This window comes from Strix aluco, chromosome 9 (genome assembly GCF_031877795.1).
Source record: "Strix aluco isolate bStrAlu1 chromosome 9, bStrAlu1.hap1, whole genome shotgun sequence".
NCBI classification, from domain to species: Eukaryota; Metazoa; Chordata; class Aves; order Strigiformes; family Strigidae; genus Strix; species Strix aluco.
In genome coordinates, this window is record NC_133939.1 from 4,789,442 (window position 1) to 4,809,188 (window position 19,747).

Sequence of the window (19,747 nt, forward strand, 5' to 3'; positions counted from 1 at the left end):
TTTTAATAGACATTATTGTATGAACCAGAACACATTATACAGAAAGTAACTGATTAAACAGATACTCAGAAGAGTTGACAAAGGACAGACGTGCTTGAATTTTTGGTTTATATTTATTCAGCTTTAAGTTGCACAGATCTTTTAAGTTTGCCTGCAAATTTCATTAATTTTACAATTTTTTGGTATTAATAATTTATATAACATGCCTGCTTATTCATATGTACAAGACGTTACTTCTCATTTGAGGAACATCTCTAAGGAAAGCTGGAGGATTCTAAGAGAATCATTCAAGTGTATGTGTTGCCCAAATGGATGGGATACATATATAAAAATCAATGTTTCTCTAAACAGAAAGATATTTTTGTCAGGGTTAATACCATTGCTAAATAAAACAGTTTGGTGCCTAAATGACTTCTAATTAAAGTCAGAAAATAGGCACAGACTTTTCACCTGCTTAAAACTTTTGAAAGAAATGTCAAGCTAAGTGTATTTTACATATATTTAGATATCAAATAACTCTAAGCACTGTTAAAATGCTAGATTTATTAACCTAGCAACACTTTCAAAGTTTCCTGAGGAACCTCCACACAAGTTAGTGGTCCTCCTCCCTTCAAGCTAAAGATTACAATGTTAGCATATATTATCAGTAAGCATTTAGATCCAACATTGGGAAAGAAGGCTGGAGAATCCGAGACAATGTTAGTGAAGCAAACTGAAAAGAAGAAAATTAAGGAATGTTAAGGAAGATAAAGCAGCCATTGGGATTCAGGAGGAGCTGTTATTTATCAGAAATGAAAACAAACAAGAATGTCAACAAAATCTTTAAAGGGAAATAAAAATCTCATAATAGAGCACATAATCTTCCCATGAGAAAGAAACTTGGTCTTTCTCACAAAATACAGAACACCCCAAATTTCCATACCTCATTTCCATCAAGGACAGCTTAGTATGCATTTTACCTTAAGTGGACTATCAATAACATCCACTCTCTATCGATAAAGTTTCTACTTATTCTAGAAGACAGGCACGTTAATGGAAATCGCCAAGAACAGAATTGTTTGCCAGGATTTTAACCCTGTTTTACAGCTGTTACTGTACTCGCTGCAAAAATTCCAACACAGAAATAGATCCCCCAAACACACTATAAACTCAGGGGATAAATAATTTTTGCTTCCTTTCTCCTATCGTTGTTGCGCAGGACCAGAAGGCTACTAAAGCAAGCTCAGCAGAGATACATCCCTGAGGGTACAAAGCAGAGTACTGAAAATGGATAGGAAGTCAACATTAAAAAAAAAAAAGAAAAAGAAAAATGAAAGTAAATGACATCAGCCACTTGAAGCGCTGCTGCTTCACAGCCAATAACAGAAAGCTTTTCTGGGAAGCAATTGCTTCAGCAGCATATGGCTGACAGCGGGCACTCAGCCTGCATCAGTCAGTAACAAGAAGTTTAAAAAATACAAATCTTCTGAGATTGTAACAGTGCTGCTTCCTCTAACAGGGAAAAAGAAAGGAAGCATAAATTAGACAGCAGCAGGGGAATGAAGAAATTTATGACATGCCTCCATCAACAAGAATAAAAACATATGGCCGAGGATCACTTTGGTTTAATGCTGCCCAAATTCTTAGAAAGAAGCTTGTGGGATTCTTTTTTATATACACCTTCACGAGAGCGTTACAAAAAAGCAAAGAAAATGCAACTACTTTCACATAAGCTGCCAAACAAGTCTGAAAAATATTTTAGGGAATCTGTGTGAACAGCACAGACATTGACACAGGCTGGGAATTTAAGCCCTAAGCTCCAGCCCTTTCACAGAATGCTTCCAGAGCTTCAGTCTTTCCTATCATTCACAAAATAAGTTGATTTCCTTAACCTGTGAAAAAGAGTTGCTGAAGCTGCTGGCAGCTCCTGTTTCTTTTCTCCAATACTTTTAACCTGCGACTTCACCTTAACAAGGAAGAAAGGGGACTCCTACCCAGATCATTTGATGTCTAAAGGTATATTCCCATATGAGTTACAAAATGAAGAAAAGAATTTCTGAATTGTGGGTTATTTTCAACTCCACAAAGCAAATTATACGAAGCATCAGGAAACAGTAAATAGTTTGGTCCTGGGTGCTACAGAGAGAGCAGAGCTCTGTCTTCCTCTCTTTTCAAGGCTGAGTTAACTGAAAAAAAGACAACACATGAAAAATTCATCAGAAGGTACAGTGTGGCCACAGAATGCTAGAAAGACTGACTGCAGCATGCCTGGTAAGGGAGACTGCTTAAATAGGGTATAAAAGGCAGGCCACTTGCTGGTGACTTGACAAAGTATTACAGAGAAGAAGAAATAAGATTGGTGCTTCATCCAGAAGAAATCTTTCTTGCTAATTGAAGTCAGCTGAAGCCTGACTCCTTCCTCTTCAGTTAAAAAAAGCTTTTTCCTAGAAAGAAAGAAAAAATAGCAAAATTAAGGTATAGCTACACCTACTAATTCTTGTAATAAAAAAAAAACAGGGAAGAAACAGAAAGGGGAAGTAAAGATACGCCTACCTTGATTAAAAGATCTTTCATCTCCTTTTGCTGACGAGCCGAGTGTCTCTGTGAGGATTTGTACACTTTAGGATGATGACAGGAAAGTGAGAAAAAGAAAGGCTAGGCCCTTGACAAACAAGCTTTAAATAAAATTATTCTTGAATGTAGACAATATTTCTATATAAACCATGCATACGAGGAGTACCAGTCCATGTGTCTCCCACATCTTTACCAGCATTTGCACTAATGCACATGTTTGTATGACTGTCAGATTTATTCTATACAACTTGTTTCCAACGTTCTGTACCTCGACATCCTGAACACTGGATAAAGAAGTTGATTAAATCCAGAAGTGCTATGTCCCTGTCTTGTTTATATGATTCAATCCAGTCGTCCACCACAGACTGTCAAGAAAAAAAGAATACTTATCAGAGACTCTTAAAAAGTGTTTTATTAAAGGCAAATGACTTATTCTTTTCAGAATATAATTTTATAACTGAGCATTTATTTTGCATAATTATACATGAGTACAAATTCAGAAATCTATACACCTTCTCTCAGGGTGGAGACAGAACAAATACTGCTAGGGAACAGAACTATATGCATCGTTTTCTAGTATTATAATTGTAAAAACACAAGTTCAAATTGAAATTACTGCAATTCCTCAAAACTCTACTTACAGCATTTATCCAGTTTCAAAATTGCATTGAAAAAACAAACACTACGATTCCATTCAGAATGACCAACATATATTCCCAGAAAACTGATGAGTAGAAACACTTTGAGATAAAAACTGCATTTATATTGCATAGTGAACATCTCAGTATTTATAAAGGCCAAACTAGTGTATCAGACATTCAGAAACACTGTACATAGTTCAGGAAGACAGAGTGCAATGAGGAATACTTGGTAAATAAAAATAATACACAGAAGTCAGTCTTCCTGTGTTTGGGAGTCACTAAGCCACCTGAATCACAGTATATGAAGCTGAGTCACAGTTTCAAACTGCACTCAGAACTGTAAGTACCCAGGAGATACTTTTATAATCACTGATATGCAGGCACAGCACGCAGTCATTATTATGAATAGCAGGGATGAGGAAAGAAAGCATACAGGTGTCAAAAATGTTTGTCATTTGTCCTATATTAATCTCTGGGGACAGAAAATGTGCCTCAGTAGCTTGATGAGAAACGGGCACTAAATGAATTTTGCCAGTCAACATAAAAGTGCAATCACAGCATCAGAAAGAGTTAATGGCAGCTATACATCAGCTGAAAGGAATGTGGCAAAGCCTATAGCTGCTTCCCATACAGATACTTTACGCTACAGTTCTGACTACAGAAACAAAATAACTATGGAAACATTTAAAGACTGTTCTAGAAAAGCAAGAGGGTTGTGTGAAGTCCGTCTTCAGCCTGCTTCATGCTTAAGGAAGACAAGTATGGCTTACTTTGATGTCACTAAAATACAGTATTCCAAGTTCCTCCGTTACATAAACACTGAAGGTAATTAATTGTGTATATTTAATGTAACCAAATACTATGTTTTACTGATTTTATGAGAGAAAATATCTCTACTGTTCCATACATGTGGTAACATTCATTAAGAGAAGCTTGATTATGCTACCAGAGCACACCTTGCAAATTGGTTATTTTCTTTCGGAGAGTTCAGGTTTACAATGAATTTATATAAAATGAATTTTAAAAATCCTAAACACACACACTTCCAAGCATGATGAAAAAGAATTAATAGGAAAGACAAAATCCAAACAACTCAACCTTTCAGAAGAATCTGGCCTCTTTCTAAAGTAGGAGATGTAATGATAGGGTCTTGAAAAATCCCTCTGCAGTTTCTAGCTTATTCACATGCAAACTCCCCAACTGCCAGGGGGACCTTAGCAAGTGTCTAAGAAAAGGGAAACAGCAAAACAGTTGTGTATGTACTAGAGACTTACACAACTCTGAACTGAGCCAAAACACTCCATGTTTACCACAAACCATTATACTCGTTCTTAACCCAAGCCAGGATGAGACTACCAGTATTGGTCATGTTAGTCAACAACCAGCATGAATCTTTAACATTCAGTTTGCCAGGAAACTAAGTTTTTACAGGTTTTGTCTTACCAATACACACACACACATGCATGCCCAGTAGGAGAGACAATCTTATGAAGAGGTCCATCTGCTACTTAGAAGAAACCAAAAAGGAAGTCTTGGCCTCCAATTAATCTTCACACAAGTTAAGGAAACATGAAGCAGCAGCAGCACAAGACCAGTTATCTAGAATGCTTCACTGTTATTTCATCATTAATTTAGACCTGTTCGTGTAAGTATCAATGATTTCAATCAGCAGAATTCTTCAGGGCACATTAAACCACATTTACTAAATAATTTTTACATTTAGCTACACCAAATACTGACAAAGCGTACTGACCAGACTGCTGGTGTACCACCAACTTAAAAGATTTGTTTGAACAGCTATATTAATGTAGATATCAGAACAACATGCAATTGCCAGCAGCTGGTTTTTTCACTGAAGAAAATAGCAGCTGTGCTGGGTCAGACCACAGGTTCACCTGCCCCACAGGGCTTATACACATAGGGAAAAGTGTAAGAATAGGGAAGAATATACTGATACTTCCGAGTTACTCTCCCAGACCTTAAGACCCTAGCATATTTCTTCTCTCAGGAATGTCTGTCTAAACCAGAAAGTTTTATACCTATATCATCTTGCAGCAATGTGTCTCAAGGGTTAATTATTCACTGCACAAAAAGAACAATTGTTTTGTTTTAAATTCGCCAATTGCTAGATCTATTTGATGTGACCTAATTCTTAGGGAAGATGAAAAAACAAACCTCAAGCCCCTATTTGTACTTTCCATGCTTCTGTCTGGTCACCTCTTTCCAGGCAGAATACCCCTACTCTGTGCCACGTGTCTTGCACAGAAATACTTCCGTATCTTTATCTTTGCTCACTCTTGTCACACATCTCTTAACAGTTTCTGAAGTCTACTATATTCTTCTTTGAGCCTGGGAAATCCCAGATGTTTCTCCTGAGTGTTAATAACTAATTCACCAGCATCTGTGCACTGTCCACAGCGCCTAGTTCCACATAAAACACTCTGGTAGAAGCAAGGCTGGCCTGAGCAATTCCTTTCCAAGTCAGTCTTACTCCCATACTGCCCCTTCAGCTATACCACTGCAACTGCTTCTGGACTGTGCTGTAAATACTGCCAGTGAACCCATCTGGACTAAAAAAAAAAGGGGGAGCGGAGGGGAGTGACCTGGATGAACATATTTCAAATTTCTATCCGCTGCTTTTAAACAAAACTATTTAATAGATTTTTGCAGCACTACCTCAAAACCGTAGCGTCAGTGCAGCTCATCTCCCTTCCAATATTTTTTGTCTCTTCATACAAAAAGAATGAGGGACATGCCACGTCCTTGGGCACTAAGGGCCCACTCTGTCCTATCTAGTATAGCACTTGCATTTTCAGCCCAGAACCGTAATGTAATTCACAGAAAAATAAAGACAAGCATCTGATCTCAAGACTCACAGACCAGACTTGAGGCAATGCAGAGTCTTTGGTGGCAGCAGTAGATGAAGAAAGCAGCAAAATCAGAGTGAAGGTTCTGAGCAGGGATAGCAGGCAAAGACTGTGTCCTGTGTCATCTGGACCTAGCTTTAACTAAAGTTTGAATGTTTGGGTAGGATTCATTTTACCCAACTTGACATGCACAGCCCATGTAGTCACACAAGCTAGTCACTCCCTTTATACACAACATAGTGTGCATGCGTGCACACACGTGCATACACATACATAGTCAATATTCAGTGGAGCTATCAGCATAATTCATCTGTCTAGTGCAGGTTTGAACGGTGAGATGAGATGGCTCCTGCTTAAAAATGCTCGTGACGACATTAAGTAGATCTCCACCGACTGTCTGAGAAGCCTAGGGTGACAAGTCACACAAAGGCACCTGACCTATCAGCATCAGTACAGTCACACAAACTCTATTCACTAATCCCTAAAAATGAGAGGGCTATTTTCAGCGTATCAAAATCCAAATAACACCCACAGATCTACACCATTCAACCCTTCATGCACATTTGGCATGCTTGTTGGTAAATTTTTTTTAGAGATTACAGTTTAAGGCAACAGGAGATAATGAAGCCAGACTACATATGCTACAACAGTTGGAACTTAATCAAACTGTTGACTTTTGATGTAACAGAAGAGAGCTATAAAAACTGAAAACACTAGGATGGAAAAAAATAAAAATGATACACATCAGACCTAAAATAGAGACAAGTATCAACTGAACCCAGAAAAAACAGCAGTAATCCAAATACCAGGAAAAAGGTCGAATACAAGTGAAAAATAAAGAGAAATCAAACAACAGGAATAGTGTAACAAATGGTGCAACAAGCAATCATTGCCAGAAAAGGAATTACTTTGCATAAACATGCATAGAGAGAAAGACTCCTGTTAAAAACAAGGATTTCTAGTCCACAGGTTACAGCAAACCCTCCAGGATGATTTTATCTTGTTTGCAGCCTCCATCCAGTCACCCTGTTTTCAAAAGCTTCTCAGACATAAGCAAAGAGCAAACCCAGGGCAACAACCTGTATTTAGTTGCCATCTCGCCCAGAGATAACCTGCCCTGGGCCCCTCCCTGTCACCTCTCCCAGATACAGAATTGATATTGCAGCAAAGGCACATGCGGTGACAGGAGGAGGGAAGGACCAGTCAGCTCTTTGGGAAGGAGGTAGCTACAAACGGGCTTATTCCACCAGAAGAATTTATCCCCACAGGAGTCTTGTTGCCTACTGCTGCAAAATACTTATGAAAGATGGTAGGAATAGACTGCATGAGTTGTTCTGGGGGTACCCATCTGCTTCCAGATGTTTTTACCTTCAGATGCAGTCGAGAGCATGGATTTACCATATGGAAATGTGCACTTGCATGCTGAGCATGAAATACAAGATAAATTCAGCATTCCTGGGAAGCACAAGATCTACAGTACATGTGCTACGGCCCCCTGCCCAGGTGCAGGAAATCTTACTTTTGGGATTCACCAAATTCAATGCATGTGCACAAGGAAAAGGCTCCCTTGACAACAAGGTTATGAAGCACAACAAATGAGAAACTGCACAAAAAACCTCTTTAGCTTCTCATCTTCGTTACCAGATTGGAGTGAGGCAAGGAGTATGAGAACTAAGTTTTAAGCAAAGTAAAATATTATCTAGCTCGGTTACGTAGATAAAACCTCAAGATTACTCCAGTAACACCCACGTGACCCCCTTTCACTCCCTACTGTCAGAAAACAGCTATACATATATACACACACACACATATATACATATATATGTGTATACATAGATATACATATATATACACATAGATGCACCACATCTCTGGGTCAGCCAGCGTAACAAGTCCATACAAGTACACGTTACAAAAATTTGACTCTGAAGCATATTTTTTTTCTAATTCCAAAAATGCTTCTATTCTTATGAGAACTGAGTGAAAAATCAAGGTCTTCTGCAAATGGCACACGACGTACAGTACAAACACAGAGTACAGAGATTTTCAAAAGCCCACAACAGCTTTCAAGAGAATCTCACAGAAATTAACTCTCAAATGAATTTGTTTTAAGAACTACCAGGCAGCATAATTTGAAGAATATGCCAAACAGGCAACCCTACAGAAATAAGAAGCTTAAAGAAAGTCAAGCAAGTAGCAGAACAGATCCATAGTCTGAGTAAAAAACTTAAAATCAATCATGGAGACTTGCAGATATATTGGCCTTCACATCTCAAAGTCTGCTAAAAGATAAATAGGAACATTTTATAGTATTGAAGAGAAACAGCAGCTTGGATTGCCAGTAAAAGTGAAAGTCTGATGCAATGAATGAAATAATGAAGCTAGTTATCTTATTACCTCCTGGAGGCTTTACAGCTATGAATCCATTTCATATTCCTTCAGTGCAAGAACATTACTGCATTTAGGAGCATTAAGTGCTGGAGGAACCAGAGGGACTAACTGCAGATGATACCTTCCCAGCTCGTGTAAATTAGCACAGTCCCACTAAATATTAATGAAAGTTGATTTCAAAAAAAGCCATTTCACAATTTAAATTAAGTAACAATCTGGCAGCAGTGCTACTAACACAAAGAGAAAACAAATGACACTGTATATGAAATGCATGTTCTAGTGTAATATCTGAGTCAGCCGTAAACCAAGGCAAATCAAGTATAAAGAACATTTAAATAATTTGCCATTTCATACAACTGATCATGGACATGCCTCATCTACAGTGAACATGACAGAAAAAAGAATGACTCTAGAATCAGTGCACAGAGTGTTTACACTAAAGGTAGGAAAAAACCCACCAAAATCAAAGCTTATAGTAACATCTGCCAAGAAACCAAAGTTACTCAAATGAAAGTCAAAGCTTATTAAAACAAAAAAGGAATGCACAGTGAAATTAAAGATTTCAATTATCTGTATGAAGAGCAGCCTGAAGAGAACATAAAAGCTGGAAAATACGCTTTAACAGACAGCGAGAAGAACTTAAAAGTACACTGAAAATAAGAACACAGGGAAAGGCAGGCAAGTAGTGAAAAACTTAAAAAAACCTGTTATGCAGAGCATTGTAAGTGAATCTGTGCAGGTTTTTTAAAAAAGAATACAAGTCTTTTAAGGTTAAATGTTGTGAAGACTGAAGTAATTACAGAGACAGTTATTGGGGTGAAGGTAGTTCCTAACATGTGAAAGTATGTGCAATTTAAGACTGTGCATTAGACTTCAAGATGACTGTTTGGTTGCATTCCAAATTGCAGGCAGTAAGTCTAGTATACACCCACTGAAAAACCTAATATAAGGTTAATAAAAAAGAACTGTCGATTAAGAACTGCAATTTATTCTTTTCCTTCTAAAGATGGTCATTTTATTAAAGAGTTCACACTTTGCTAACACCTGACAAGTGTTTTCTGAAAAGCCAGAATTAATATTTTTTAAAAAATGTTCATGTAACAGTACCTGTTTCTTGTTTTTTCACCCTAAGCAAAGATGGGAAAAATCTGCTTTATGCAGTGCCTACCTATATAATTTTTTTTTTTCCTGAAGCACAGAGAGGGAAGAAATACAATCCTACAAGTATTTATTCCCAGGGAAACTAAGGGATTCAGACTCTCCATACAGAGAGATCTGGTTTTGGCATTTCATATAAACACGTATTTCTATGCAATAGAATAAGCATTAAATATCATTATGTGGGGAAATCAGTGTAACACATTATATGGAACTATTTGGGAGGAAAAAAGCACTAATGAAAAAAAAAAAATCTTTATTTCCCTTATGAGACTATTATAATGGCACAATTTAACTGGCATTTCACTTATGTGCATTAAAGGTACTGGAAAAATTCTTCTTTCAAATGAATTAAAATCACAGGAACTACTGAGGATGAGCGCTCTTGCCACAGCAGATCCACACTGCTCGGAGCTGCATTTCCTGGGCCCTCAGAAATGATGGCTGGACCACGCAACAGCCTCATACCAAGCAGATTTTCTACTATGGTACAGAATTTTTGTAGGTGCTAATCTCTCACAGTTGACATGTTCCACAGTTTCCAAGGGGCTGTGTCTGTTTAAACTGGGTCAATCATGGGAATGAATGGTTCTGAGGTGCTACAAAGCATCAGAACTACTCACATACATAGAACGTGAGAATTTAAAAAGTCCTTAGAGGAGCACAGAAACAAAATCAATTATTCCAATACGAGAGACCCATCAATTTATTAAAAAACACGATTCAAGTTCCTTTGCTAGCACAATCTGTAAAAGGGTTCACAGACTACCCCAGACACTTCAAAAAATGACATTTTAGAGAGCAAAAGACTTCTCTGGCTTTAAGTATAATGGGTATTTTCAGGTATAAATGCTCTCACACACACTGCACTACTGGCACATGTGTTCACATTAACAGCAAAATCATCCGACATCTCATTACATCACAAGGCAAAAGACATCTTCTGTGATGACTGCAGAAAAATTCATTTGGTATTAAGGGACACCCTTCTAATTAATTAATGCTTCACCTGGTGACTAAATTGTTTCTATTGCAACAAGCATGAAAACATATACCTAGTTTTGATTTTGTTTTTCTTTTAATTCAGTAGCATACAACCAAAAGCAAAGCAAGATCAGGCTGCAGAAGAAATCCATCTAGCAATATGAAAATGAAATACTAGTTTAAATGTCAATAAAGTTGCAGTTGTTTTACCCTGTAAACTTTACAGTAGGCATACTTAAACTCCTAGGGATTTTCTGAGACAGCGTGGGGAAACCCAAAGTTATTATCCATCCTTCAAGTCGGAGAACACAGCATTGTTAAAATACAACAAAGGACAATTAAACTAAAACATGCCTTTAACACCAAAAACATGGATAATACTTAGTATCATATGTCTGTATATAGTTATCTTCAAAGACCTTCACTCCCAGAAACAGCTGAGGCAGATGCAGAGACACTATCCAGCAAAGAGGACTTCTCGTAGGTAGAAGAGACTAATTCAGAGAAGAGAAAGCCATGAAGGCTACTGACAACACAGACACCACATTCACCCTGAGCTGCCAACAGTCAGAGGCAGGGAGAACTCCCAAAGCTCATTTTTGCCTTGTTATTCTCTTTTTTAACTGTCATTGTCAGAGACAGGATATTGGACTTTTGATACAATCCAGTTACGGCTGCTCTGACATTTTTAAGCTCAAGTATATATGTAAAAACATGTATGTAATTCCTCCTAAATAAGGTAGATATACTGATGGATACACAGTAAGTGTGAGCTGCTGCCAGAGATGAGCTGAATCAGGGAGCTGATCCAACTGAAAAAAAATCCACCAAAGTGTCAGGTTCCAATTAAATCTATTTCTTGGTGTGACTACAAAACACACAAGAAAGGTGTAAAAAACATCAGCTGTAGGTGTGGGAGAAGGTGGGACCAATCTGTTCAAGAGCAGCCTCAGTCTATGCAAGATTAAAGCAGGCATGTAACAGCTCTTTCTAACCAGAAGCACTGGAAGGACTAAGGAACATTGGAATTATCTATATTACATAATAATTACATGATTAAAATAACTGTGAGATAAAGTGCCAGGGAGTTGAGAGAAGTAAGCAAATCAAAGCTTAATCCATGCAGAATGCGTTCGGAACCCCCTGACAAAGCCGAGCAGCCACTGCCAACTCCCGTCCCTGAGAGAAGCCAGCCCAAGGGGCAGCCTCACTCTCTGCGGGGGGCACCAGGCACCTTCTCCAAGGCCAGGGCCACCTCCTGCTCCAGAGTCACCAGCCCGGCTCCCCACGGCAATGGCCAAAGCACCTGTGACCGCCGGGGTAGGGGAGCAGCTCCTGCAGCGAGACCTGAGGGGGAACAGCGATGTTTGAAACTTTGGCTCTGCCTCTACAGTTGCTAAGGTTGGCCCCCAAAAACTTCTAGTTAACTGAAACTAATATTACTATTACCAAAGAAAAATGAGGGATGTAAAGAAGCTGTTGGCTTAATACAGGAATGGGTGTAATTCCATGGTCTGACCTATGCAGGGAGGTAGCATACAGACCACAATGGTCTATTTCTGCCCCAAATGCTATGAAAATACAAAAATTACTGAAATTACATGGGATGTGCCATATTAACAGGATGCATAAAGACATTATCAGCTCTTTGGAAGAACTGACTATCTAGCATTTCTTGTACAGGTCATCAAATCTCAAAATGATAGAAAAAGATACTGGAGGTACTAGGAACTTCCATCAGAAAATAATTTCAGATACAAATGTTGATGACTAAAAGTCATCCAAACCTGATACATTACGGTAAAAGGAACTGGCAACCACACCAATAAGATGCTAACACATAGAGAACAAAAAAAAGAGCACTGCTGGAAGTTGTGAGAGTGTTTCCTTTACCTCTTTCATATTATTTCCAGCAGATGAAAAGCGTAATTACAAGGATGCATATCCTTTATCTTTGCATGTATTGATTTTGAACCTCAGTCTGTGACAGGTGGATAAACACTTAAAACCAGTATAATATTGAAAATTTTGTTTACATTTCAGCAATATTTTAGATTAATATTAATGAAATATTTTTAATCCTTTCAGATAGGCAACTGAAGGGAAAAAAAAGGTCTCGTGATGTTTCTGCTCTGAAACTCAAATTTTCTAGCCAGTGTAGTACTGTGCACAAGAGTCACAACTTGCCAACGTGGGCCCAGTAGATCCAAAGATGACAAAACCCTGAGAAACTGAAACATAAACAAAGAAAACTTCTTCTCGTGACAGGGTAAGCAGTGCTACAAATACAGCTTTACTTGAACAGGGAGAAGACCTCAAAGGACTCAAACCCCTGCATGCCAAGGTGTGCAGACAAGAACAGCGAGGAACCACGTACAGTCCTCATTTCTGGAGGAACAAACAACAACTGGTGGCACCATGAAAAATTCTATTTCAACATACTAGAAAGCTGTCTTTGGATACATACCCTAAAATGGCAGATAATGGAGCCATATGTACTCCGAACCATGTCTAACCAACGCCAAGATTACGTCTATTAGCTGAGTATAAGCAGAGGGGTCGCATATTTTTTTCAAAATCAGCATCTAATCTGTAGTGAACTGGTAACATCAATTAGGGGTAACTGGTAACACACGTAGTATTACAGAGTAGTTGAGGCATAGATCTGTTCATGTTTTCGATTGAAGAACTCTTAGGATTACTGATGATTCTCTCTGATGTTCTGGGGGAGGCACAAATCCCCTTTACACACGAGAAAGCAGAACACTTCTATGCTTGGTCTGACCAACACAGAAGTGCAAACTCCATTACAGCCAATTGGTCGTAATTTACTTGTGAGAAATTTTCAGACTGAGGCCTAAACAAAATTTGAGATCATCTCATGCTCTTTATTTTGCTGCTGGCTTAATGCCAGGGCCAGAGACCAATGCAGAAGTGCCTACGAAGATTTAAGCTGCAAGTCAGCCTCTGTACTGGGGACTCAGCTGGAGGAGTGGAGGTTCACCCACGCCCTTTGTTCCCATCAGTGGAAACTCGGGCAGTTTAGCACATGACAAATGGTGATTTAGTCCATTCTGCCTACAGAGGTTTAGAGTGGGGAAATATAGTGGATATAGCTGTCTTTATAAAATCATTTAAAGAAAATAAAATAAAAATAAAAGAGACAAATGACAAAATGCAGAAGAGTATCATGCTTAAGAAAAAAAACATAGAGCCTAAAAAAATCTCTATGAAGAGTCTTAATGGACTAACAAAATGTACCTGCAGAAAACGTGAACAGCAGGTCATACCACACTTCATACAGAGAGCTGCCAACAGAAAAACTTCTGAAGCAACGGTACAAAAGGTTACTGAGCAAATTAAAAAACAGTGTCAACAATCTGATACCAACATAATATGGGTATCAAATTGATTTATAGAGTTCAAATGAGACTTAACACCGACACAACTAGCACTTCATAATAGAGGCAAAGATTTATATGCGAAGAGCAGCTCTGAAGTTATATATACTTGAAATACAAAATATTAACCTAACTTTGTTTCTCTGGAAGAATCAAACAGCAATAAGCCTGAAGAGAAGTAGTAAATTAATCCTGTGATGAGAACCAAAATAGAGGGCAAACTTAAAAGAAGTGAGAATTGAATTCAGCTACAGACTTCCATGAGTTGGCAACACAAAGCCAGAAAAATCTAACAACTAAAATAAATCCTGAGAGCAAACAGCAGGAGCAGACAGATCAGAAAAAAAAGCACACGATTCCCATGTAATCTCAGAATCTATTAATTGAATTTTTCTGGGTTTTCATTGCTGGAAGCAAACTTAAGAGCACCACAGAAAAATTTTGGTTTACATTACAGGGAAAGAACTAAACATTGAGAAATAGTAAGTTCAGACAAATACAAATATATGGGACTTGCCTGAAAATGCGCAATACTGACAAAGTTGCTAAATTGGCCACAAAAAAACTGCATCAAAACTATGAAAAACAAAAATGCCAAGCATTCCTAATTGTTACATCAAAATCCCTAAGCTATTAAAGAAAAAGAAAAGTATAAAGATGCTAACAAGTTTGGTTTATAGAACCTTGGTTTCTCATAAGATTATTGTACAGAGTGCAAATTTAAAAGTATTAAATCACTTTTTAATTGCATCCTCTTTCCCACTATAGGGCTTCTTTCTTTCTTTCTGAATAATTTTACCAATAGTAAAATTTTCAAAGGTGCACAAGTGACACATACTCTTGAAATTATGGCTAAAGTCATTTATGCCTGTTTGCATCCCAGGTCTTCAGATAATCTTGCCTATTCCTCTACTATTTGTTTATTGTTTCTCCATTGCTTAAAATGTGCTGTCTACTACTTTCTCATACACGTCGGCTGGGCACATTTTAAGCATGTGTGTTCACATAGATATTCGCACATGTACATATACACAAATACGCAGACACACACCAATCTACATATGCATATACAAATACTAAATTTCTCAAAACCATTCCTTTGTGTTTGAATTCTAAAGGTTTAATACAAACATGCAGACAATTTCTTTTTTAGAATTTCATCTGCAGAAGACTTCTGATGATATCTCTTTTGAAGTAGATGAAATGTATCAAAGTCAATTCCACACACACGCACTATAATCAAATATCAAAGCAATCACCCATTCCTTTTCATTTGGCTCCTGCAAATATCAATAACTCTTAAGACAAACATACTACATAAAGCATATTGTATGTTCTGTACCACAGTAAAACCAGAAAATAGACTCCAGATGTTTCCTCAAATCCTGCCAAAAACGAAATTTGAAAAAGCGTTGAAAACCAAGCAAAGTTGGAAGCCCTGACTTAAAACACGTAGGAAGAAGAGGCACAAGGAATCTGTGGCTTTGTTAGGAGTAAATTTGTTCTGTCTTCACCTACTAGATAAGAAGGGTCAATCCTGAGTAACTGTAAATACAGCAACTATGAAGAATAAAAATTCTCATTTTCTTCCTGTTTATTACTTCTTTAAAATTACATCTCGGACCTTCCACAGATTTGAGACTGAGAGAAAATTTTAAACAGCTTTCACTCATTTGGAAGACTAGATTCCTTTGGGAGTTAATTAGACTAAGCTTTTAGCTACACTAAAGTAATATCGAAAATGGGGCATGGCATCTAATTTTCCTAATTTGTAATTTTCTCATGTTAGTTAGCACCACAAAGTCAAAACAAACTAACTGATATCGCATGAGTCCTGTTTTGTTGAAATGCAAAGTAAAGGAGGTTTGCTTAAACAATCCTTCAGTAGGAGCGACTGTTGGCTTTGCAGTGCACTGGATGAACAGTGTTTTGGGCACATTGTTTCTCCTCTGAGGGCCAAAGCCAATAGCTGAAGCACAGTAACTTATTAAAAGCATACAAGTACTGACAAGACCAACCATCTCTAGAGGTTCTTGAGGTGGGACTCACCTGGCCCAATAGATCCTGTAAGACCTCTGAAATTGATCAAAACAAAGGAGTAAAGAAACACTTCCAGAGGCAATTCGCTACAACTATCTTAGATAATTATTGTACAATGAAAAATTAGTCTTCATGATGTGTCCATCTTTGTCCCTCAGACACAGAGAAAGTCTAGGCAACTCGTTTAGCCTTCACCTGCTGCTCTGGTGGGGACAGCAAGAAGGATGCAAGCTGCAGTGCAAAGTACTCAAAACTGCTTGTGTGATCAGGTAATTTTGAAAAAAACAAGCAAACAAAAAAAGCCTTGGATCCATCACTAATATCATATACTTTTTCCTCATGTAAAACTTATTACAGAATATTCTTTAATGGACTGCTTAATACCAATGTGTATTTTCAGTTTGGAAGTAATGAATAATGGACAATTTGAAATACTTGACTTTGTGATCTGCCTCTTGTCTTTCAGAAGTATATGTGACAGTCCTCAACTCGATCAAAGTACATTCAGTCCTTTTATCATACTCAGACAGCCTACTGGACCAATACAGGTTATGAAAAAACACAACTGTTTACAAAAGCGTAGCTTAGACTGAACTCCTACAGGAGATAGTGAATTGTGAAGGGGTAACACAATTAGTTATTTTACCTGCATAGCACTCTTTCCCAGCTTAACCACCTCAAACAAAGTGACAGGGTCCCCTTCTCCATTCTGCTGAGGGTGGCCATTAGCTCTTCCACGACTTGCTCCTCTAGCTCCAGATTCAGAACGACCCTTGTCTGCTGGAGACTTCCGAGGTTTCTTAGTGGCAGACTGGGCAAAGAAAACCAGTAGAATGAAAATTTATTATAGCTATATCTGAAATCACTCAATGCATCTTTATAAATTATATATAAATACTACACACACTTTTATACACTCACACATGTCTATAAACACAAGTATCACAGAAGGCTGGAAGGGATCTCGGGAGGTCTCCAGCCTGACCTCCTGCTCAGAGCAGGGTCAGCTACAAAATTCAAACAGGTTGTTTAGGGCTTCATCCAGTCAGGTACATGTATTTTTATTTATCAGCAGCTGTTGAGGAACAACTTAAAAGCCACTGTCATGTCAAGCTAAGTAGTGGTGTATTTCTAACACTGGAGTAACAGTTCATGTCAACACCCATATTAGTCTTATTCAACACAAACAGTCGACAACATGACTGAAACTAGATAAACGGTAGCAAATTACAGACAGGACAGCAAAAGTGTTCTATGTTGGCACACAAACTTTTAGAATAACTAATGATCTTGGGAAGACAATAAGTTATTAAAAATACGTCATGTTAACAGTAATTTTCTGTATTTTCATTTTCATACAACTTTTGTAAGAAACTGTGTATAAGAAGAGTGAGCTCTTCAACCCAACTCAAATTAAGTCGCTGAATTTATACAGCCAGATTTAGTAGATCATCATAATAGACCTTGCTTCAAAATTTTATGAGTTAAAAAGTTTTCCCTGTGAATCTATATTTAACGCAACTTTTCTCTAGGTTGTTCAAGCTCATCATCAGGTGGTATAGATCCCACTTGTAAGAAGTCACCTAGCGAACAGTCCGCTCTGAATTTACGTCGCCTTATGCAAAAAAAAAAAAAAGTTTCTGGGGAAAATAACGTAAGATTCCTGCTATGATCTTACTTCATATTCTATTCTTTCTCCCTACCGTGAGGCAGACAAAAGAAAAGGCTGCCGTTTTCCACAGAACAACGATGCTATTTTGAGGAATTACGTTTAAGAAAACAACATGCAAGCAACTTGAAGATTACAGTTAGGACAACATCCTCACGGTACCATTTACTTTAGTATACTGTCAGCCAGTTTCTATTAAAGCTTTTAGTAAAGAACATGAAGTCAACATTTTCGGTTGCATCTTCCAATTGTGGACACATTAAGAATTTTCCTGCAGAGGAAAGGGATCTAATTTCTGGAAGAGAGCTGGTAGTCTAGCTTTTCTGTTACTTTAAAAGGGATCACTGCTGGTGGGGCCAGAGAGCCAAAGAAAAGGGCAAGGTAGAGTGCAACTGCAACTGCCTCTTGCAAATATTCAATTAAGGACTTGCATACAAATGTAAGCTGGAAAGCTTAAAATAATGGTACAATCTCTGTGAAAAGTCTTTTGGATAACATCTGCCCTTGTGATCAAAAGAATATGCGTTCTCCCTCATTGAATTTTTAAAGATGTGCAAAGCTGCCTTTATCAGCAAGAAAGCTATCAATACATGAAATGTTTGAGCTCTACTGAGCTCCAAAGAGACACGATTGGTATTTAATAAAATGGCAAACAATTAGAAGTAAATTGACTCTTTGAGATATATAATCCATGTGTTTATTCAATCTGGGTGACAGTAAACCGTAAGCACTTCAACTAGCTATAAGTACTGTCAAATGACAGCAGAATGCAAGTCCATGCCCTCCACAGAAGCTAACGCAAGCCCCCTCTATACTCAGTTCTTCTCAACATGTAACTCAAAGGGAGACATTAAACACTGCAAGGATGAAGGGAAAGCAAGTAAGAGATGGACATGAAATGCACACACGCAAAGATACCTTGTTACTGGAAAGCAATGAAAAAAGCCACCTACACTGGTATGAGTACTATGGACCAGTGTGCACACGCTCAAAATGAGTAACCACAAGACACATAAACTCTCAGTTTAAACTCCACTTTTGTCAGGTATGCTGGGGAAACAGAAGCGCTTCGACCAAGACTTACAGTTTGAATTAGAAGGTTGAGAACACCAGTGAGCTCTCAGAAGAGGTACAGAAATAACCAACAGATGTACTTCTGACAGAATTACTGGACAAAGCCAGATTCTGCAAGCCCAAGTAAATATCTCAATATCCTGAACCTGAATTAACACCAGATATAGTACTGAGTCTACTTGAATAGTCTCTCTCTGTTGACAATGAGAACATCTCTCACAGCGGAGAAACCAAGTCTTTCATTTATTAAAAGCCATTCTGCATCCAAGCTGGAGAAGCTAAATCCAGATGCAGGACCTGTACTGAATCCTGCCTCAAGAGACAAAACAAACAGACAAGGATCCTCCGCTGAGAAACTGAAGAAAATCCAAAACTAGAACTTTCTGAGTTAGGCAGGGATTAACGTTATCTTCAGGTGGAGAGGCACTAGAGGAAGGGTATCCACCAGACTTCCACTGCAGAGCACTTCGCCCCAGTAGGCATCTGACAGGAAGCCCAGACTCAATCCCACTCCGGAGCGCAAATATGAAAGCAAGTCATGCATAGGTCCTCCAGGCTCCAGAGACTGCCTGGCACTCTAATTATAAAGTTTTGCAAGCACAAGGCACAGAAGTGAGGAAGTGGCATTATCTTATCATTAGCATACAGTATTGCAATGCTGTTGTCAGACATTGCTGGCATGTAGTGTTCCTGAAATTACAGGAAGAAATTCTGCAGGCCACCTTGACAGATCTGAGCTTCATACAGGTTCCTACCTCTGAGTACAAAGTTGAAAAAGTAACCCTATTTCAGAGAAAAATTTTTCACAAGAGGAAAATTTTCATCAAGAGGAAAATTTTTCACAATGAGAGCAATCAGCCACTGGAATAATCTCCCCAGGGAAGCGATGGATTCCCCAACATGGGGCACTTTTAAGATTCAGCTGCACAAGGTGCTGGGTCATCTTGTCTAGACTGTGCTTTTGCCAGA

The 19,747-nt window shown here is 38.2% G+C and overlaps 1 protein-coding gene across 2 annotated transcripts in view; it reads right to left on the minus strand.

The window, feature by feature from the left end:
- Nucleotides 1-19,747, minus strand: part of STAG1 (STAG1 cohesin complex component) — a 203,465-nt gene that overhangs the window by 123,912 nt on the left and 59,806 nt on the right. The window contains exons 4-5 of one of the 2 annotated variants that reach the window (XM_074833498.1): nt 16,682-16,846; nt 2,822-2,918 (exon numbers count right to left, since the gene is read on the minus strand). In XM_074833498.1, coding sequence (XP_074689599.1) covers nt 2,822-2,918; nt 16,682-16,846 — 262 coding nt within the window. Of the gene's footprint in view, nt 1-1,973; nt 2,407-2,821; nt 2,919-16,681; nt 16,847-19,747 lie in introns of those variants that run through there. The other variant, XM_074833499.1, reaches the window with a different exon arrangement.